The 21,887-nt window shown below is 44.7% G+C and overlaps 1 protein-coding gene across 1 annotated transcript in view; it reads left to right on the top strand.

Annotated features, from left to right (window-relative positions):
• The first annotated feature begins 543 nt into the window (after positions 1-543).
• LOC146340470 (uncharacterized) overlaps positions 544-21,887 on the top strand; it is a 191,822-nt gene continuing 170,478 nt past the window's right edge. The window contains 5 exon segments of the mRNA XM_084807236.1: positions 544-643; positions 10,948-11,092; positions 14,102-14,189; positions 19,520-19,708; positions 21,261-21,369. Coding sequence (XP_084663362.1) covers positions 544-643; positions 10,948-11,092; positions 14,102-14,189; positions 19,520-19,708; positions 21,261-21,369 — 631 coding nt within the window.

The raw sequence follows: 21,887 nt of genomic DNA, 5'->3' as shown, positions 1-21,887 counted from the left end.
TTCCGGCCACAGCCGGTCTTCGGACATAAATGGCGTCCAGCCTAGCAGACACCATTTGCAACCCTTCCCCTTACCGTGATAGGCTACGTAAGTCTTACCTATCACAGTAAGGGGAAGGGATGGGAAGCAAATGGCATAGCGCACGCCATTTGTGTCCCTGGCCTTTACCGTGATAGGCTATGTAAAGATTTACGTAGCCTATCATGGGAAGGGGAAGAGAAGCAAATGGCGTCCGCTAGGCAGGACGCCGTTCGCGTCCGAAGAACGGCCACGGATGGACCCCGCTGGACCCAGACCTGGCAGTGCCAGGTAGGATCTGGTTGGGTTGGACTTTGCGGGGTGCAGTGGTCCATTCCGCCACAGACTCCGGGGGGGGGGTGGATTCCAAGAATCCGGCCCCCTGGAGTCCATGGCGGAATTCTCTGCCATCCCTAGAACAGACAGCATGGTAACAAAGGTGTTCAACGAGGCACTCAGTCTAAATCTATTCAGGAGGAGGCCATGATGCTATTCAGGTGGGCCCCAAAACATCTCCGTTCCATCATGGCAGAGTACCTAAAACGTGTGCTGAACGTCCAAGCTGACTGGCTCAGCAGGACATCCTTAGACATAGGGGAGCAGAACCTCCACAAAGATACATTCAGTTGGCTGACGAGGGGTTCAGATAGAGGAGGGCAACAAAGATGATCAGGGGACTGGAAACAAGGCCCTATGAGGAGAGACTGAAAGAACTGGGCATGTATAGCCTTGAGAGGAAAGGACTGGGGTGGGGGATATTGAAGTCCTTGAAAGGCTGTCATGGAGAGGAAGGCCAGGATCACTTCTCGATCATCCCTAGGGATGTTGGAGAATTCTACCACAGACCCCAACAAGGCTGGATTCCAAGAATCCAGCCCCATTGGAGCCCGTGACAGAATGGAGCACTCACCTCCGTGCCCCTCCGGAATCCGTCTGGGTCAGCTCCTCCACACAGTGATCCTGCGGAGCTGGCCACTGGCTCCACATCGCTGGTGATACAACCAGCCGCCATTGCTGTGCCATATCGCTGTGTTCAGTCCATATACAAATGGCATAGTGGGTACCATTTGCAGCTGTAAAGCTGTTAGATTAGCCTAAATGCAACCATTTATGGCTGCATTTAGGTTAATCTAACAGCTTTATGGCCTCAAATGGCACCCACTACGCCATTTGCCTCCCTGTTTTTTATGTGATAGGCTACGCAAATATCTATGTAAATCTAATTTGCATAGCCTATCACGTGAAAACAGGGATGCAAATGGCGTAGTGGATGCCATTTGCATCCAGACTGAGCACAGCGATACCGCATGGCAATGGTGGCTGGCTATATCGCCAGCAATGCAGAGTCGACAGCTGGTTCCGTAGGATCACCGCAGAGCTGAGCCAGCCCAGACAGATTCCGGGGGAGGGACGGATCACCTCCCCCCCCTGCGGACCCCCCCAACTGGAACGGGATAAGTGATCTGCCCATCCCTAATCATCCCAGAGTGCAGGACTTGGAATAATGGGCTCAAGTTACAGGAGGCCAGATTCCGGCTGAACATCAGGAAAAACTTCCTGACTGTTAGAGCAATGTGACAATGAAACCAATTACCTTGGGAGGTGGTGGGCTCTGCCACACTGGAGGCATTCAAGATGAAGCTGGACAGCCATCTGTCAGGGATGCTCTGACTTGGACTCCTGCACTGAGCAGAGGGTTGGACTCTATGGTCTTGTAGGCCGCTTCAAACCCTACTATTCTGTGACTGTATGATTCTATGAATCTCATCTCACTGCTAGTCTTGTGCCTGATTCCTGTTCACATTTCTGTTCTGAACACTGATCACTCTGAGCGAACAGGAAAATTGCACAAATTGAGCAGTAATCAAATGTGAAATTTGCATACATTCACCCATCTTGGCACACATTTCCTAATTTGCTCAAATTTCCTTCATAGAGTAAAGCAGGGCTTTCAGTCTGCGGGAAAAATTTGCACAAAATCAAACTGGGAAAATTGTGCAAATCTAATGCGAGCACATGTCCAATAATTTGTGAACATTTTCAGTAGACACATGTTCACATTCATGTTCAGGGCTTCAAACATGGCATGCTTGCATGTTTTGTGAGCAAAAACTAAATTCTCATTCAACCCTGCTTTTTTAAGACACAGCCTTCCAAACAACACTACATGAATAATAACAAAACAAAAAATTGACAGGGGAGGGGTGTTCAGGAAGAAAAAGACACCCTCTTTGGGGCTACATACTACACTGAAAGCTAAAGTAATATGGTGACTAAATGACTGAGCTATGCACCAAGATATGTTGGGTTCAAATCTCCCCATAGCCATGAACTCATTAGGTGGCCCTAGACAAGGTACTATCTCATAACCACAGCCTTCGATCAGTCCAGTTGCACACTTAGATTTTCAGCAGAGGTTCTACGGTCTGTCCAACTGCTCATTGAGACATGGTGGGTTAGTATGCAAGACAGGGCCTTTTCAGTGGTCCCACCCACTTTCTGGAATTCCTTGCCTTGAAGTGCTAGGCCAAGGTGTGGTTATTTCAGTTTTGGGGCTGGGCAGTATTTCTATGGTTGCCTTATTGGATTTTGTTTCTGGTTTTGCTGCTTCTCCTTTTGAATCTTGTGGATTGGATTTGTTAGGGATGCCGGGTCCTCACTATCCCTAACAACCAACTTCAACATTATCAGGCAGGCAGCCCAACACAGATAGATCCCGTCTCCACTCTCAGCTGGCCTTGAGATCATGCCAAAAGGCCTTATCTATCAGCCTCAAGCACAGCGTCAACAGCCTTAGCCCTGGTAATCAGCATAGCTACCCCCCATCAGCTCAACCAACAGGCACTCTAGACATGGGTGGTGAAACTGATGCGCTGCTGCTGACTCCTAAATATACAAGGGTCTTCCATATTTCCACTATAGCTACGTAGGTCTGCCCCTGTATGCTTAGGGTGGCCATTTGTCACCTGCTCAAAAAGAGAACAAAAGACAACACTGATTGGTATAAACTGGATTCCTGCACTGAGCGGGGAGTTGGACTCAATGGTCTTATCGGCCTCTTCCATCCCTACTATTCTATGATTCTATGATTGTATATGTAGATACAAATTATTATTATTATTATTATTATTATTATTATTATTATTTCGAAGGAAATACATCTCTCTATAGCAATGGAAGACTGTGACCAGGTGACCTGTATGGCCTTGCTCAGTCTGCTGTCCAGGTGCTGCTGATGGGCAACTTCAAAGCCCTTTTGCTCTCCCTTCTTATGGTTCTTTATCTTTCAACCAGACTTGGACTTAACAGCCCTTCAAAAAGAGGATCACTTCAAAACAGAAGACACTCCTCTGGCAGCCCTTCAATTAGAGGACTGTCTTCTGTAAAAGAGGATACCTGGACACCTTATATACACTGCCTGGATGAGAGCGTACCTGAGAATCAGATGTTAGCCACTCAGAGCTATTTGTAGGAAAAGTGAGGAATGGCTTTAATTAATAAATATGCCATGTTCCAGAAATGCAGTCCCACATCATGCTGCACCTGCACCCGTGTGGGGGAGTCAGACATGTGGAAGAGAGCAGGAATGGATCTCACATTGCTGTGTCTACTCTCTTGCTGTATGTAGAACCCAAACCCTCCAACATTTCACAGATGGAAAAGAAGAGACACTTATAATATGAATACCCCTGTGTTCATACTAAGGATTAGTGCACAAATCCACTGCCCTTTTCCAAAAAATATGACTCCATCTGTTATATGCTTCATGCCTTTGCTGTGCAACAGCCTGTCCTGCACTATTTTAAGAGCCAAAAAGGTGTTAGTTCTTCCACTTGAAGCTATGCAGGGAAAGCATAAAGAATTCTATGCTCTGTTATCCATGGTTCAAAACGAACTCAGCCAGCATGAGAAATGACAGGCTGTGTCTTACATGGAACTTTTATGGTTCATGCATGCATGCTGACATGCATGTTGCATTAGAGACATCTGTTGTTGCCACCCTCCGAGGTTTAACTCCTCACAGCACTGGGGAAGGAGTTGATGCCTGATGAATGACAACTCTAACAACTCACACTGATAAAAATTCAGCAAGGCATCCCAAAACAAAGGAAAAAAGAGAGACAATGATCTACCAGAGGGACCCCCAAAATGTCTGTCCCTGCCAAATAGAAACAGTTGGAGCATGTAAGACCCTCTAGCATGAATTGGAGCCTATGTGAGGAAGTACTTGCATGCATAGGCCCAGTGGAGTTTGGTGGCTCCAATGTCAGTGGGGCCCAGAAACCGCTCCGGTTTTCAGTCAGAACCAGTCAGAACTCTAAAGGAGCTATCCAAGGAGCTGCACCTTCAATAGCTCCTTCTGAGTTCTGACTGAAACCCAGAGTGGATTCGCTGCCCCACTGACATCGGAACCACCAGCCTCCACTGCATAGACCCCATTCACACAATTCACATCATGAATAGAGGGCAGACGGTTCATGTGTACAGGGCCCATTCTTTCAATTCACATTGACTTCTGGTTGCGCAGTTACATCTGGATCTGTAAACAAAGATGTGGTAAACAATAGAAGTGAGCTCGGGGTTGTTGTTCCAGGATAAGAGAATGTTTAACCTGTTTCACAGAACGTAATCAGGGAGAGAGAAGGGAGGAATATTTCTTACTAGGCTCCAGAACTTCATATCTGGTTTGCCAGTACCTCCCTCAGTCTAAGTGATCTGAGATAGCAGTTTGAACCAGCTCCTGCCCTATACTCCCAGCTGATCCTCCAAAGACCTCCACTATCCACTGTTAGAAATTCACATCTGGAAAGATACAGCACAATGGACTAAGTTGTTATTACAGATGTCATCTAAAGGTCCTTGTTTTTGCTTTCTCTTGCCTTTTCCCATAGGGTGGCCAACATTTGATTTCAAAACTACTTGTCCCTTGGTAGAACAAATACTTGTCCAATTGGAAGAGGGAGCTGTTGGCCAAAGGGAATCTCCATTCTTATCTCCAATCAGAGATAACAGTGGGGATCCCATCCCTGCTATGCTTCAGGGGGCAGGGCTTTGAGGAGGGGAGGTGCTCTAGGGAAGGGCATTACCCAACTAGGTACCACAGCCCAGAGGTTCCCCATTCCTGATTTAGACTTTAGAGAAATCAGGAAGGATAGTCTGGGACAGAGTTAAGGTGAGATAGGATCTGGTGAATCTATCAACACCAAAGTGGAACCTGACATATTATGGATGTGGCCTGGCAGAACCAGGTGCATCAGGAGGAAAGCATTTTAGAATCCAGAGTTTACAGGCTCTTCAAACTCTGTGAGTGGTTATCTAGTGGAACTAACTCAGCTTTACTGATTCAATCAGTAAAATATACTGACTGGCTGGCAAACTTACACTCCCACCCTATAAAATCCACAGGTGTTCTCAGACTGCCAGCTAGCTGGGGGAGAAAAAAAAAACCTATATCACTGAATTTGGCTGGCTGCCTCTCTTTAACACTGTGTTGATAAAGATTTAATTGGCAATTCTTGTCTGTAATGTAAGATAATTGCAGATATTCCCAGGAATTGTTTATAGAGTGGAAGGAAACAGATGCATCTGAGATGTATTGGAAGAGTTTAATTAAAGACTTTATAAAAGTGCAACAGATGGCATCTTGCTAGCTAAAGGGGCAGGAGGCGGAGGCTTTGGGTGGCATCTCAGTGACTTGAAGGAGGCAACTCTTCCCTGCTGTTTGAATGTGCTCCCTTCAGATGCCTCTGTTCTGTTGGCATGTCTGTATTTCATATTCATAGCCTCCAACTCTTCACAGATGAAAACAGGCATACTCTTGTGTAGGTGTAGTAAAGCCGTTTTCATATCAAGGATGAGGCTCAGATCCGGTTTGCTCGTATTGCTGAAGGATCTTCTCTGCCTGCTGTTCTTACATGGGGTGCTAAAGCAGGCATTGTTAATTGATTATCCACAGCACACGCTCCAGCATTTCAGAAATGGAAAAAAGGACAATTCTACACATGAATTTGTAGGGCTATACGTTGGAGCCAAACTACACTTTAAGCTAAGCACGTAAGGCAAGCTAGGCAACCTTTTGGGGCTGTGGGCACATTTGGGAATCTGATAAACTGTCTTGGGCATCTCCACAAAATGGCCACCATGGGAGGTGTGGCAAGAGACAAGTAGCCTGCCCAAAAGACAGTATAAGGCAGAGGTGGGCTCTGAGCTCCAACACACTAAACAAATCCTTTGAACCCACAGTTTTCAGCATGAGCAGAAGCCCATTTCATAGCAATCTTAGCTGCTGGCAAGCAAATGTGTTAATTTAAAAAAAGCAGGAGGAGTAGGGCACATTGGTGGGTGCCAAGAAAAGTATTCAGGGGCACATTGTTGCATGCCCCGGTATAGCATGATGGTTAGTTTTTTTTTAATTTACTCTTGTGTAAGCATATGTGGCCCCAATGCAGATTGGGGCCACCACTTGGGATGTCAGAGGCACCTGCTGAGATACTGTTCTCACTCTCCCCTTGCTCGCGCCCGCTTGCGCCCTCCCAGACTCGCCGCAATCCCATCCGGTGAGCACCCACCATTTTCCCGCCTTTGTTTTCTGCTTATAAAAGGAAGTTAAAAAAAATGTGCATGTTTAAATATGCGCCATTTGGGGCCGGGAAAGCTTAATGTGCCCAATATTAGAGGTAGAATGCCTCTAATATTGCACATATTAAGCTTTCCTGGCCCCTAACTGCGCATATTTAAACATGCACCTTTTTTTTAACTTCCTTTTTTAACGCAGAAAACAAAGGCGGGAAAATGGCAGGTGCTCACATGACAGGATCACGGTGAGTCTGGGCAACTCACCGAGCTCATGGGTGGCCCAAGTGCAGGTTGGACTTGCAAGCGGGGGGCGGCTCTGCAGCAGGCACCCAGAGAACCCAAGCTGGGGTGGGTTCTCACATCCCTAACCACCACGCACTGGGAGGGGAGGATTAAACCTTCCCTATCATTCCCCCCCCCCAAAAAAAAAAATACCACCCTCCCTGGGGGTGTGGGTTCTAGAAAATTAAAAAAAATCTCCATGGTCATCAATAGAGGCTTTTTCTTCTTCTACTTTTTTACACCCCCTGCCCTGTTGGGGGATTTCAGGAAAACATGGTGGGTGGAGGTGTAATCCTCCCATCCCAGTGTGTGGTGGTCCTGATCCTAATTGGGGTTACACATGCTTCTACTCAAGTAAAAAAACTTACATGCCTCAGCTACACAATTAGTGTAACGTGTAATTTGGCTCTTAGTGTCAGAGTTGAGGAACACACAGAAACACACCAGAACCAGGAAGGCCTTGATGCTCAGACAAGGCCCTGCCCCAAACAGGAAGCCTTTTATAGCCCTTTTCCTCCAATAGCCAGACTGAGTGGGGTGGGCACGGCCAATCCAGATCCTAAAAATTCTTACTACTCAGAAGATATCCCAAGTTACAGTTCTGAACTCTCACCACATGGGGAAGCTATGCACAGACCTAAAGGGTTCCCAGGTTTTGCCTGGGCTGTTTCAAACACTGAGGCAAGTCTACGTGGCAAATCAAATGCACAAACATTCACATTTGAATTGTAACAATGTCCCCTAAAACATGCATTTCCCTCTAAAATATGCGTGTTTCCAAGCATTTTTTCTCCAAAATCTGCATTTTTGTACACATTTTTTGAGCCATGAACTGCATCGTAAAATTCAGAAATGTGCAGAGTACAAAGGATAACTGCATTTTAATCTATGTATTAGGATGGGCATGCAAATTAGGCTGAGTCGCTTAAAACATGGACCAAACAAAATTCCCTAACTGAAATGCTCTTCCTACAATGTCTGTGGCTGCTTTGCACACTCTAGCTAAGACTGTGTTGCTATTGTGCCAAACAGAGAGCAATTCGGTGTCTGCTTACATACCCCCGTACCTGTCCGAACATTGTCTCTTTCTGTCTTTCACAACAGGTAAATGAATGCATAGGAGCTTTGTGCTTCTTTGAATTGAATTGTGCTGCTTGGCACTTTTAACAGCAGCCGGATGGATGTGACAGGAGGAGCTGACATTTAGGGCATGGTGGTTGTGTCTACCACCGTTTAATCAGATATACTTCTTCTGAATATGGAGGTTCTGGTTGCAATGATCAAGTACGATAATAGCCTTCGGTGGGTCTGCCTTCTGTAGATTCATCAAATTTAGCAACTTGCTGATGCTGGGAATTTTAAAACCAAACCAAACAACACAGTGCTGTCAGAAGCTGGGGGTTATGTTCAAACAAAGTGCCCTGAATTTTGCTGCCACCTGTACTTTGCTTTTTTTGAAATTCCACAGTCATCGTTATATGATTTTCTGTGACCTCTTGGAGGCTGTCATCCTTTTTCCATTGCTTGGTGTTCATTTCACTTCAGGCTGTTTTGGAAAGTGATTACCTGGGAGAGATTTGGTTACATGTTTGGCTCCAGCAAAGGAAACTTTGGTCGCTGGGGCAGAAAGACACCTGGCAGTTTTTTCACGTGTTTTGGGTTTCTGTGCCAGAACTGGTCTGCCTGTGGTCTGATGGCTGAACTCTGGTGCCACTTTATTTTGATTTCTGCCCTTGCTTGCTTCTCAACTGGTATGTATATACATACATATATATATATATATTTCTCCTTTCCTTATATGTGTGGTTTTACTTTTTAAATTTAGATACCCCACAGAGACGAAAACTTTTTGCTTCTTCTTAAGCATCTTTTAATGTTTCTCTGATGGTTTGCCTGAGCAGGATCCCCAAAATTTTCCCCAATTGTTTTCTAATACCTCATCCCCCTGAAGCTCCCTCCACTGTTCCAAAGGGTCCTTCAGCCCTCCAGCTCCACAGTAAATTTCTAGCAGGACAAGAGGCTGCAGGGGGGAGGGGAACTTGGGAGGAAACTCAGTATCCTGGCCCCTAGAATGAAAACCGCTTTCCAGCCCCAGATTAATCACATTCACACACAACAGAAACAGCTTTAGAAAGGCTCACAGGGTTGTATTGGGGGGGGACCCTTCTCTTGGTCGTCCTGCCACCTCCCCCACCCTGCAAAACAAAAAACTTCCCAGGAGTTTTTGAAACTCAAATATCAGCTCTGCTCTTAAACACACACATTCCCAGCAGTGTACATTATGTTTTAAACCTTTCTTCTCCATGAGGAATAGAGAAGGAGAGATGTTATTTAGGTGCCTGTTACTAAGTACTTGACTATTCAAATTCGAGCCGAAAGGAACTTTCTTTAAAAGGATTCTCACCCACATTTAAATTTTTATGTGAAAATATACATTTCAAAATATGCTGAACATTTTTCTGGATGTTTGAAGTCGAACAGCTTTGTTTCAGCAGTTAAAAAGAAAAAGAAAAAAAGATGGCTCTTTTATAGCACCAAACTATTTCATTATATATGCTGGAACACTGAAATCATTGACATGATCTCTCTCTCTCTTTCTCATGTATATGCATAGATGATGATGATGAATTATCTAATCCATTTCTTAGCCAGCTTTCGAGACCAGCATCTTCCCAAGGTGGTTTATAACTTAAAAACTATACAATTCAAAAATATATATTGAGTGGTGCAGCTAGGGAGCTTTAGATCCTGTACTTCACGCCAATCCTATGTGTGTTTGGACTCCCAGGAGTTGTAAGACTTTTTTTTTCTGTCTGCCTAGGATTGAGCCCTTAAGGGCACAATCCTATGGCTGTTAGACAGCATCTAGACGGCCATAGGATTTTTCATTTTCTGGGAACCGAGCTCAGAGCCAGCACTCCGAGATCAGTTCCAAGAAACCAGACCCTCCACACACAGACACACACGCACACACACACACACACACATTCTAGCGAGTTTGCATCCTCGCCAGGGGCAGGTCTTTGATAAAGTCAATGGGACTTAATTGTCCATTCTAGACGAAGCCACCACAAAATACTTTGCATTACGACAGGGATAGCTTATAACAAGCTATTGTTGCTAGAATCCCCCCCTCAGCTACTGTGAGGATTGCAGCTAAACTCAGGGAAGCCTGAGCAGAGAGGCAGATCACATCATTGGCCCCGGTAATCAAAAAGTCACAGCACTTCAGCCTCATGAGCCCTGGATCCACTACACCACGGGCGGCTCTCAGTTGGCTGCTGATCTTGCTGCTAGACAGGGCTTGATTTGTGCCAGGACTTTCTGGGGACTCACCTCCAGAATCTGACCTCAGTGGCAAGGTTGAGCACTGAGAGACATGATAAAGTGCCTCTGAACATATGCAGAGTGCCTTTCAAGTAAGTCCCACTGCTAACCCTCACACTGCCAGGAGTAGTGGCAAATCTTCCAGGTCAAAGGCATAGCTTGCAGGTAGTGAGTCCCAGCACCTCTCTTCCAAACCAGCACCTTCTGGACCAATTATGGATGAAGTAGGGATGTCTGTTTCTGGGAAATCCAGTGCTTCTTTTGACTCAACTGAGTTTTGCAGCGTGTATGGCTTGATTTGTGTTTACAAGCCAAGCTGTGGGCTTTCCCCAAAACTCTGGGAACAGTTTTTGCACGTCGGTTGTGCAGGCTCTGCAATTTGTGCAAATTTCTGAGCAAACTGAGCAAATTATGGCTGAATTTGCACAAATCACAGCCGGATTTGCATGAATTGCTCAGAAATTCATGTACATTGCTCAAATTTGCGGAAATTGCGGAACCTGGGGGGGTGCACAAAATCCCCAGAAAATCTTTGAACTGGCCTGACTTTCTGCAGATCAGGTCAGGTGCCACAGTGGGAACTGAAATGAAACCCAGGGGGCTGAACCTAGGAAAACTTGTTGAACACCCCCCCCTCAAAAAAAAACAATTTCTCCAACATCCCTCTTATGAAGACAAGTGGCTCCCTGGCCCTGCTTGTGTTGAAAAAGCTAGATTCCTTATCTCGGTCCTGCTTCCCTCCAGGCACCATTTCCATCTTATTTGCAGGAACCGTCTCTCTCTCCTCAAACCATGAAGACATCGACTGCAAGAGCCGGTGCCTCATTAACTGCTCAGAGGGACACTACTACACATCTGGCAATTGCCTGGAGTGCCCAGTTGGATTCTTGTAAGGAAGCACCTTTTCCCACTGATATTTTGCACAATTAGAATATAAAACATAAAGAGATCCAAGGCCTGCTGTGTTTTGTTTTTTTTTCTTCCTGCACAGAAGAGGTACATGAGGAGACATGCATTCCCCAGCACACACCAAAATGGAAAGGAATATTATTTATATAGCACCATCAATTTAGATGGCACTTTACAGAGTAATGCAAGCAAAAAAGAGGTCTCTGCCTCAGTCAGTTTACATCTGACATTTCAACATGTTGTTGTTGCTGTTGTTGTTTCCTTTATCCATTTTCATGTTGTGCATCATGCATAGGCCATCTGGTGTACTTGTGCATTTAATTTTTAACCTCCAGGGGTTCAAGCCAAAATGTCTCTTTGCATATAGGGTAATTCATGAATACTTAAAAAAAAAAAAAACCCAATTATTTCAGGCACTAATATCTGCCTTTCAGGAGAATTTCCTAAAGTGTTTATACTTCAGAGGTAATTTCCTTATCCTGTACTACTCTCCCAACATCTCCATCACACTTAAGTGTGACCAAGAAACAGAACAACCAAGATGGGTCTATGGATGTGTTTGGGGTTCATTTGACTCTCAGTGGCTTCCACAGAGTTCTATGGGACAATGGAAATGACTTGCTATGTGAGGCACAGATGAAAAGGGGCTCTCCATGGCCATGCCAGCTGGGGTTATGGGAGTTGTAATCCAGCACATCTGGAGGGCACCAGGTTTAGGAAGGCTGAGCTAGGTAACTTTTAAAGTGCACTCTCTCTCTCTCTCTCTCTCTCTCTCTCTCTCTCTCACACACACACACACACACACTGGAAGGGGATTACAACTGAAATAAGCATTTGCAACTGCTTGAAATTCACCCACTTTCCAATTTTTTTTGCATCTACATTTTCAATGTGTTGTTGTTGTGATTACATTTATTCTGCCCTTCAAATTATATTTCCAGGGCAGTTTAAAAAAACAAAACTGAATATGACTTTCCCTCCTGAAATGTGTCTTCTTGGCAGCATTTCTTGATTGCTTTGATTCTTGACAACATCAAATCTACATGTCATAAGCTGTCAAAGGTCAAATACCACTGCAAGTTATCTATGACATGTCGAAAGATGCTGAATACCATTGCACAAAAGCAGTCACAAAATAATAGTATTGCATGTTGACTGTCAGATACAGTCAAAACTTTAATTGTATGTTGGCTGACATGCAACAGTCTATCAAATATCATGTGACAGATAGCAGATGTTAAGTAAATACTGAAATATTTTAGGAGAATCTGGGAGAGCAAAGTCATACAGCTCTGGGCACCTCCCAAATCTTGAAGGGTGAGTTAGGCCATTCCCATATTATTCCATTCTTCATGTTCCCCAATTCTTAATAGTTAAAATGCTTGCTGTCAGCTACTAATACATTCTTCCATTCTACATTATTTCTGCTTGTTCTGCCATGCAAATAGGGCATGGCCTGATAAGTAGTAACATCTCCCTCCCTGAGGGTGAATTGGAGGAAAATCTTCAGTTGAGTCCCCATAGTAAGGGGTAGCTGTGGAGGGTGAGGCCCAGCTGGGGCCCAGCTGTGGAAAAATCACAAGAAAATGGAGATCAGTGGTGCCCATCTTCAACCAAATCTTTATTGCTCAATGAAAATGTTGACCCAGTGTGTGGCTGCTGTGAAAAAAAATGCAAAACAAATGCATGTTAGGTATAATGAGGAAAGGAATTGAAAATAAAACTGCCAATAACATACTGCCCTTATACAAACCTATGGTTTGACTACGGTTAGAATACTGTGTACAGTTCTGGTCACCACACTTAAAAAAAGGATATTATTGTCAGGAGCGCCCTAGCTGCCTCTTAGAGTCACCTCCAATAGCCAACTCAAGACACAAATGAAAAGGATTCTTTTCAAGGCTTTATTCCTTTTACAACTTAATGACTCTTTCAGATGCTAATCACCAGCAACTAAGCAAGGAACAGCCCTGGGAAAAGAGAGCAGAGTAGCCTAAGCTCCAGGTTAGGCAGTTGGTCCCCATGTGGAGGAGAATCACGGGAAGACCCTGAACTTATGTGCTAGGGAGAGATCCTCCCTCTTTCCCTTGGGTCCTCGGGACGCGACCGTTGCTTGCGCACCAAAAGAGCGCTACACCTCCTTTCCGCGCCCTCCATCTGTCGTTGCTCCCTGTGTTGGTGCCGAGCATCCAGCAAGCCCCCTCCAGCACTCTGTCGCTGCCAGGGTCACTATCTATCCCAGGAATGCTGGCAGGAGGAATCTCTGCCAGCTGCTGTGCTTGTGAGAGATGAGCGAGCTCCTTTCCCATGGATTGCTGTTCCTCCTCAGAATCAGAACTGCTCTGGGGTCCTATTGGCTCAGTTTCCACCCTGACAATTATAGAGTTGGGAAAAGTGCACTAAAGGGCAACCAAAATGATCAAAGGGCTGAATCAACTCCCCTATGAGGAAAGGTTACAACATCTGAGACTGTTTAGCTTTGAAAAGAGGGAAGTAAGGGGAGAAATGATTGAGGTGTACAAAATCATGCATGGTGCGGGGGGGGAAAAGTGAATAGGGAGACATTTTTCTCCTTCTCTCTTACTAGTAGAATCAAGAATCATCCCATGAAAATGATTGGTGGGAGATTCAGGACTGATAGTACCTCTTCACACAGCACATAGTTACATTACGGAATTCACTTCCATAAGATGTATTGATGGCTACCAACTTGGATGAGTTTAAAAGGGGATTGGACAAATTCCTGGAGGAGAAGGCTATCAATGGCTACTAGTCCTAATGGCTCCAGCATCAGAGGCAGTACACCTGTGTACACCAGTTGCTGGGAAACATGGGTGGGAGGATGCTGTTGCACTCATGTCCTCCTTGAGAGTTTCCTGTGGGTAGCTGGTTGGCCGCTGTGTGAACAGAATGCTGGACAAGATGGGCCCTTGGTCTGATCCAGCAGGACTCTTCTTATGTTCTTTCCTTCTTATGTTCTCAATTGCAGCTGCCCAGGAGGTCAGATGGCTCCACAGTGGTGTCCAGTAGGGACATACAATCAACTCACAGCTCAGTCAGATATCGCTTCCTGCCAGGTAAAAGAAACACAGTGGGAGGAAGGAGAGGTTGAAGGGGACCATAGGGGGCAGAGGATTGTTGCTGTGCTTTCTGTCTGTGCTAAAAAGCTATTCCAATGCTGTGATCCTTTTTCTTTGCTCAAATTATAGGAAAGACACCCGCAGTCCACCCCAGGGTCCGTCACTAAGATTGCCAACTTTTGAAATTTTTTAAAAAGCTTGTAATTGGGTGGGGGCTGGAGAGGAAGAGACGAAAGTGTGCCGAAGAGTGAAGCTAGGGGTACAGCCCGTTCAGTTTAGCATGGCTTACAGCAGGGGATGCTGAACCTCAGACCTACAGGCCAAATCTACCTAGCCCTCCTTGGGTTTCAATCCAGCCCTCCAGGGTTCCTCAGATGGCCATGCCCCTTTCCCATGGGCCCACCTTTTTCCCCCTCAACTGCCAATCATTTGGTCATTCCTTGGCTTTTCTGAAGTTCCCCACCCCACCCACAACCCATTCTTAAAGTTTGAAATTAGAGCTGTGCGCAAATAGCCTCCACCTGACCTGTGGGCAGAGAAATTTGGGAGACAATTTCACCGAATTTCTCCAGGAGGAAGAGGAATTATCAACTGTTTCTCCCAGGTAGGGGTCTCCATTGGCAGGGCTTGTAGTTCAGCTTATTTCTTGTTTTCTAAAGGTTTTGGGGGTTTTCAGGTTGCAACTCCATCAGCTCTCTTGGCAGGCCAGTCTCCAGTTTCCATCCACTGCAATGCAGGTGGGGGCAGTGTTGCATATAACGCCAGGGATGAGGTGGAGTTAGTGCTGTGCCAAAAGCTGTCCTCCAATTTCCTGAAAGTTTTCTCCCCCCACCACCCCCGTGAAAGAGCCGTCCATTGTTATGCCTCATTCAGGATGTTTTATAATTTATTTTTGTGGTGATTTTGAGCATACCTAACCAGAGCCAGCCTCCCAGGCTGCCTGCACGTCCTGATCTGCAAAAGCCCCATGGGAGGAATTTCCTCATAGTGCCTTAAAATGGGCTTTACTTGAAGTGTAGGAAGCTGAGGAGGCTACAGGCTGCCAAAGAGGTGATCATACAATGAAAGACAGGACGCTTGTGCTCACTTCTCAGCCACCTCCTAAGTAAGATAAGCCCAAGAAACCCAACCGCAACCCATGAGAATTTCTCCAACATTTCTTTTCTATTGAATTTCTTTTCACTTTCAGAAGCAATTTCTCTTCTATGAACTGGTCAAAAAAAATGTGGGAGAAATTTTCAGCACAGCACTAATTGAAATGTCTCTCCTGAGGCTTAGTTACCAGAAGTAAGAACTTCAAGCTAAAATATGCTGGCATTTTTGGTATTCTAGCTTGCCCCTTTTGGCTTCAGCCCCAAAAGCTTCTCCAACCCCCACCAAAACTTTTTCCCAAAGTTGAATTTGGCCCTTGGGCCAAAAGAAACTCAACATCCTTGGCCTAGAGGGTGGATTTCAAAAGTAAAATCAGCCTATTCACTGAAAGCAGCCTCCCTTGAGCTTCGGCCCACAGCAATGTGTTGGACTACAACTCCCACCATCCATGTGGTGGATGATGGGAATTGTAGTTCAACAAATCTGGAGGGTGCCAGGTTGGGGAAGGCTGAACTAAGTGTTACATTTTAAAAACACACAGATGGGGTGAAGAAAAACATAAAAACAAAGAGCCCTTCTGGAACAGACCAAATATCCATCTTGTCCTGCATCACGCATCTTCCAATGGCCAGCCAGATGCCTCTGGAAAGCACCCAATCAGGGCATGAGTGCAATAGCCCTCCCCTGCTGTTGCTCTCTTGTAGCTGATACTCAGAGGTATAGTGCCCCTGACCATGGAGGACCCATACAGAAGCCATCCTGGCTAATAGCTACAGATTTTAAAATATTGTCTCATCTCTATCCACTTTCACCACATTATCTGTAATTTTATAAATAGTATGTGTAATTTTATAATATTATAAGCCTCTGCTACATTCCCCTCCTCATCTGTCTCTGTTTTATTTTTCTAAAATTAAAATAGCCCCTTGTTTTTTATGGCAAGGGGCCCAACCACAAAGTAACCCCCTCCTCGCTGTTTTTCTTTTTCTACTGTTTGCTTGGGAATTCTAAACACCATCTGGGAATCAGAGTTGTGCAGTGTAATTTTTACAGCTGGCATGAAATCTGTTTTCCCCAAATTTCATACAGTTGAATAATAAGGGAGAGGCTACAGTCTTATGCACACTTTCCTGGGAGTATGTCCCATTGAACACAATGGACTTTCTTCTGAGAATTTTTTTTTTTTTTACATTTGTACCCTGCCTTCCCCCCAAAAATACATCTAAGATAGCTTATGACAGTAAAACCCAGAATATTAAAAAGTAACATGAGACTCATACAAAACCATCTAAAACAAATAGAGTATGCAAGAAAAGCAGCCAGTTAAAACATCATTAAATTCGAACACAAGTTAAAACAAGGAGCTGCAGAGAAAACAGATCAGTTCTCTAGGCCAAATGTTAACCTTCCCCAACATGGGAGCTCCAAGATGTTTTGGACTACAACTCCCAGGATTCATGACTATTGGGCTTGCTGGCTGGGCCTGATGGGAGTTGAAGTCCAAAATATCTGGAGGGCACCAGGTTGGGGAAGGCTGGAATAAAAAGGGTTTTGCTGCTGGCAGAAGGTCATACATGAGGGGTTAGACAAGCTTCCCTTGGTAGGGAGCTCAAAAGTTTGGGCACAGCCATAAAGAAGGCCCTTTCTCAAAGTCACATCAGATTTTGGTAGGACAAAGAGAAAGGGAAATACATAGGCGAATTCTGCGAAGTGGTACTCCCATGCATGCTCATTTTAGGGATGGCCATCATGGGGAAATCTGGCCCTTTTTAAGCTCAGTGGATTTCCCAGGATCCCTTGGCTCACCTTGCATTTGTGAGCCAAGCCATGGGCTTTTTCCCAGGCCAGATCTATACCTTGTGTCATATCATAATGATCCCATCGTGGTAATGCTATATCCCTCTTGCATATTTATCCCTCATAGGACACACAATGACATTTTGATGCAGTATTTTTGGATAATGGGGAATAAAAGGCAGGAAATAACACTACAAAAGCAATATATTGAATCTGTAATGTGCCCCAACAGTTATCAGTACATTTCAATACCACTGTAAAGCAGTAGTGTAGACTCTGGGAACTTTTCTCAGATTTTTTTTCCCCTTAAAGTGACATTTATGTAAATTGTGGCTCCAATTTGCTCAGCTTGGGCAAATTTGTTTGTTTATTTATTTATTTCATTTCTATACCGCCCAATAGCCGAAGCTCTCTGGGCGGTTCACAATAATTAAAACCAAACAACACACAATAAAACAATTTAAAATATATAGAACATTAAAACCACAATATAACTAAAACCACAATATAACAAATTCCAGTCATAACTTGTGTAATTTGCGCAAATTGCATCTGCAATATGCTTAATTTGAACAAATTGCACCTGCAATTTGCAGAAAATCACGGGCTTAATTTGTGCAACCACAATTTGCATAAATGTTGCTTAAAAAAAACAACAAGCAAAAATCCACAAGCTGGCCCAACTTGATCTGCATCAAGTCAGGACAGCTTGCAGGTAAGCAAATCGAAGTCTGGAGGGCCGAGCTTCTAAAAGCTCAGTGAACTTTACCCCCTGGACAGATTCCTCCAACATCCCTAGCTTATGTGAGTGTAATTTCCAATGAACTCAGTGGGACTTACTCCTGAGTAAACATGTGTGAGAGATCCTTCAGATGTATCAACTCATAACTGCAGCAAACAAGAGGTGAATGAGCGTGGGTGCAAATGAATGAGTGACTGCAGCACTGCTAAGGAGGCAAGAATGTGACTCTGTAGGTGGTTGTAGCCACCGTGGAAGCTGAGAACCGCTAAAGCCATCTGGAGATTTCTTTAAATGCAGGGGCTGGTTCCCCGGTTCCTGCCTGAATCCGTCCTCAGTTCTCATCTAAATGTGTTTGGAACGATAGAGGTATTTCTGTTAAGAAAAAAACAGCCCCCATCACCTGTGTTCCAAAGCACTCAAGACTGGGTGTGCTGAATTACAGTCATATGTTCAGTTGTTATCTCTCCCTGAGCAAAAACATGTGGTCTGTTTCCAAATCCAGTGACTAACATTTAAGAGAAATTACCCTTTCAGCAGCTGCTAATAACTGATTTGAGGCCAAAAAATAGCAAGGGATTTTGATGCAAAATTTGGGCTGTTCCTGAAATCCAGTCTTTTGCTTCAGCTTTGCAAAATGTGAGCATTGGTTCTGCTTTTGATTCCTTTTCTTTCTTTAAAACCTTGGTCTCTAGTAAGCACATACATTCACCTTTGCTTCCATCCATCACTAGAATAAAACTAAGGAATGGGGTTTGGGGCGGGAGGGAAGCTTGCTATGTTTATTCTTCTCTCAGGTGTAAAGCTCACTTCTTGAGAGTGCAACAAATCCCAACAATTTGACCCTCTCTATTGTGTTGTTATTTAATTGTTTATATTTTTATTAAAACTAATTAATAATTAATCACAGGGGATAGGATGTCCTGCATCAGACAAGATTACCTTTAGGGACCCTTCTCCTTTCTACTTTTGTATGTACTTGGGCTGGAACTGACAAGTTTTTTATCTGCACTCTGCTGTCCCTTGTTATAAAGGAGTTCCTAGGGCAGTGATGCTGTCCCAGCTTCAAGCTTGACTCTACCTGGCAATCTTTTGGTAAAGCTATGAAAGTTTCAAAATCAGGTTTAGCCTTTTCCTGGGTGTCTGGTTGCTATCATTGGCTCTTATTCTCCTGCCCAGTGAATTACAATCATGCCCCAGTCCTAGGAAAATATGCCTTCTGCTCCCATCCTGCCAGTTCTCTGATGGCCTACAGCCCACCTTCATGATGTTATGGATGCCTATCTTCTTTGGTTGAAATGGGTCATGAGAACATGATGGGACTCTTCTATCATCAGTCAATCTCCCATCTGCTGCCCATCTAACTTGTGAGTTGGGTCCAACAAGGAGTCTGCCAACAGATCTGTTCACTGTCTCAAGAAGAAGCCAAGAGGGGGAAGCAGAAATTCTGATGTTTATTTTCTTACAGAGGCAATGTTTGGTCATGAAATTGGCCATCACATTCTCAAATGTTTTGCTGCTAGTGAAAAGTCCTTCATTGTGGGAATTAAGGAGATCTTCAACTTCCAAGTGCTGGCAAATTGGGAATACACCCATGAATGTCAGCTCAGCAGTTTGAAAACCTTGGCCTTCACAACTCTTTGTGTCACCATCCCACTCAATAAGGTCACCTGGTAATGGTTCAAAAACTCCTTGACAGGCTTGCCCAGATGGTTACATCAGCATGAAAAGCAGATCCGGATGCCGGGCATGTCCAGATGGCTACTGGTGTGATGCACAGAGGGGTCTGCAGAGACATTGCCTCCCTGGTCATTATTCACCTGAAGGCGAGATGGAGTGTCAGGAATGTCCCAAAGGATATGTCTGCCCAAATGGACAGGAGAGATGGGTACAGTATAGCACCTGATGCCTGTTGAGTGTGATTTTATGCAAACATTATTTTCAGAAGACATCCCAGGATTCCCAGCCTTCAGAGACATTTCTGCAAGTGTCCCATGTTTACATACAAGCATAATCTTATACATACCCACTCAAAAGTAAATTCCATTGATTTCAATGGGGCTTATTATGTATTATTTTATTTATTACATTTCTATACCACCCCATAATCGAAGCTCTCTGGGCAGTTTACAAAAGTTAAAACATTGAAATACAATATACAAAGTGTAAAAGCCATTTACATAAAAGCAGACAGACAAACAACATCTAACTCAAAACAACTTTGAACTAAAAATAATGATAATCCACCAATAAAGCAGCACACATCAAGAGCCAGCAAAAGGCACGAGAGTTCTAAAAAGGGAAGGCCTGCCAGAATAACAGAGTCTTTAATTCCTGCTTAAAAGCCTTCAGTGAGATCAGCAGGTGCATTTCAACCGGCAGGTGATTCCACAAGACCACAACTGAGGGGCAGCAAGGGAAAAGGTCCTCTTGCATGTGGCTGCCAATCTCACATTAGGCAGCCGCAGCAGAGAGCCCTCGGAGGACCTTAGGTGGCAGACTGGGACGTCGGGGAGAAGGTTTACTCCCAGGGAACTAGGTTTAGGATTTCAGCCTTAGGGGCTCAGTCCTATGCAGGTTTAGACAGAAAAAAGGCCTACAATTTCCAGCATTCCCCAGCCAGCCATGCTGGCTGGGGAATGCTGGGTGTTGTAGGCCTTTTTTCTGCCTAGACCTGCATAGGATTGCACTCTTACTCTTTTAAATTTGCCCCCAGGTGGTGAAAGAGATGGAGGTTTCCTTCCCAGAAAATCAAACAATTTCTTCTTCCATCTCTTTCTTTTGGTTCTCTCTTTTTCGCTATGGGGAGGCACGTAGGTAATACTAATAAAACATAGACAAATTACAGGGAATTCACACTGCAGAGTGAGGTTTCTTGATCGGGTGGAGGGAGAGAGAATATGTTAGCTCATCCTGGAAGACAGACTCCAACTCATCCTAAACCAGATGTTTCTATTGGCTATGGCAGGCATTGTTGATATAACATATGTTGATTAAGTGAGAGGAATTAAGGGAGCTCCTGCCTAGATGCCATGCAGATGTACAGGTGAGGAGAATGGGGGGAAACAGTTTTTGGAAGAGTGAAGGAAACGTGTTCATTATTTTGGCTAAAGTGAACATTGTGGAACCAGAGCTGGCATCAATTCTTTTGCATGCCTCCAGCCAGATATCTCAGATGAAATATCCAAACTTTGAAGCTCAAAGTCTAATTTCTCTGGGGTGGAGAAAATGGGGCAAGAGTACAAAATCAGAGCAATAACACCTGCATTTCCATGGCCCACTTTCGCTGGCCACTGAAATGTCAAGCTCTGCTGCCAAAGCTTTCATTCTGCCTCTTGGCCGTTTATTGTGAAGGCAGGGAATTTAGCGAATGTTGTGTTTGGGAGATAAACACAGACAGACACACAAATACGAAGCTCTGCTCTGTCTCCTCTCTTTAGCATTGCCTAGGTGGCCAGGAGCCCAACCCCAGCCGCACATTTTGTGTCACCTGTCTTCCTGGGTTTTTTTCTACCGAGGGGACTCCAGGATGCCAGCTCTGCCCAGCAGGTAGGTCACGCATCTGGGACCATCCCAAGCCACCTGGGATGAGACACATGGAAGCCATCTCTTTGGCTCCCTGCATCAACAGCAGTGCTTCTTCTCTGCTTCTAAACCCTTGAAGTATTTCTGATTAAAGCAGTGGTTGAGAAAAAGATAATCTACAACTCTGGGGTGAGAGTTTTGAGGGTGTTATAGTAGTGACTTGGGTTCTATCCTAGGAGAATGACACGATAGGACGTGGCAGGGATTAATCTTCCTTTCCTGCTTCTTAGGAACAGGTGCTGCAAAATGAGAGAAAAGCACATCCTCGCACCACACATAGTTACACTATGGAATTCACTACCAGAAAATGCCACAAGAAAGATGTTGTTCTGGACACCAGTTTGAATGGCTTTAAAAGAGGTTAGAAAGGATGAGGCTATCAACGTCCACAAGTCATGACAGCTATATACTACCTCCAGTATTGGAGGCAGTATGCCTCTGCATGCTAGTTGCTAAGGATAGGGATGTTGTGAGTGCCCGAC

This window comes from Heloderma suspectum, chromosome 6 (assembly GCF_057233095.1).
Source record: "Heloderma suspectum isolate Gila_16-S chromosome 6, 16-S_ref, whole genome shotgun sequence".
Lineage (NCBI taxonomy): Eukaryota > Metazoa > Chordata > Lepidosauria > Squamata > Helodermatidae > Heloderma > Heloderma suspectum.
Note: the sequence above shows the minus strand (reverse complement) of the source record. Positions and strands in the feature narration are given on the sequence as shown.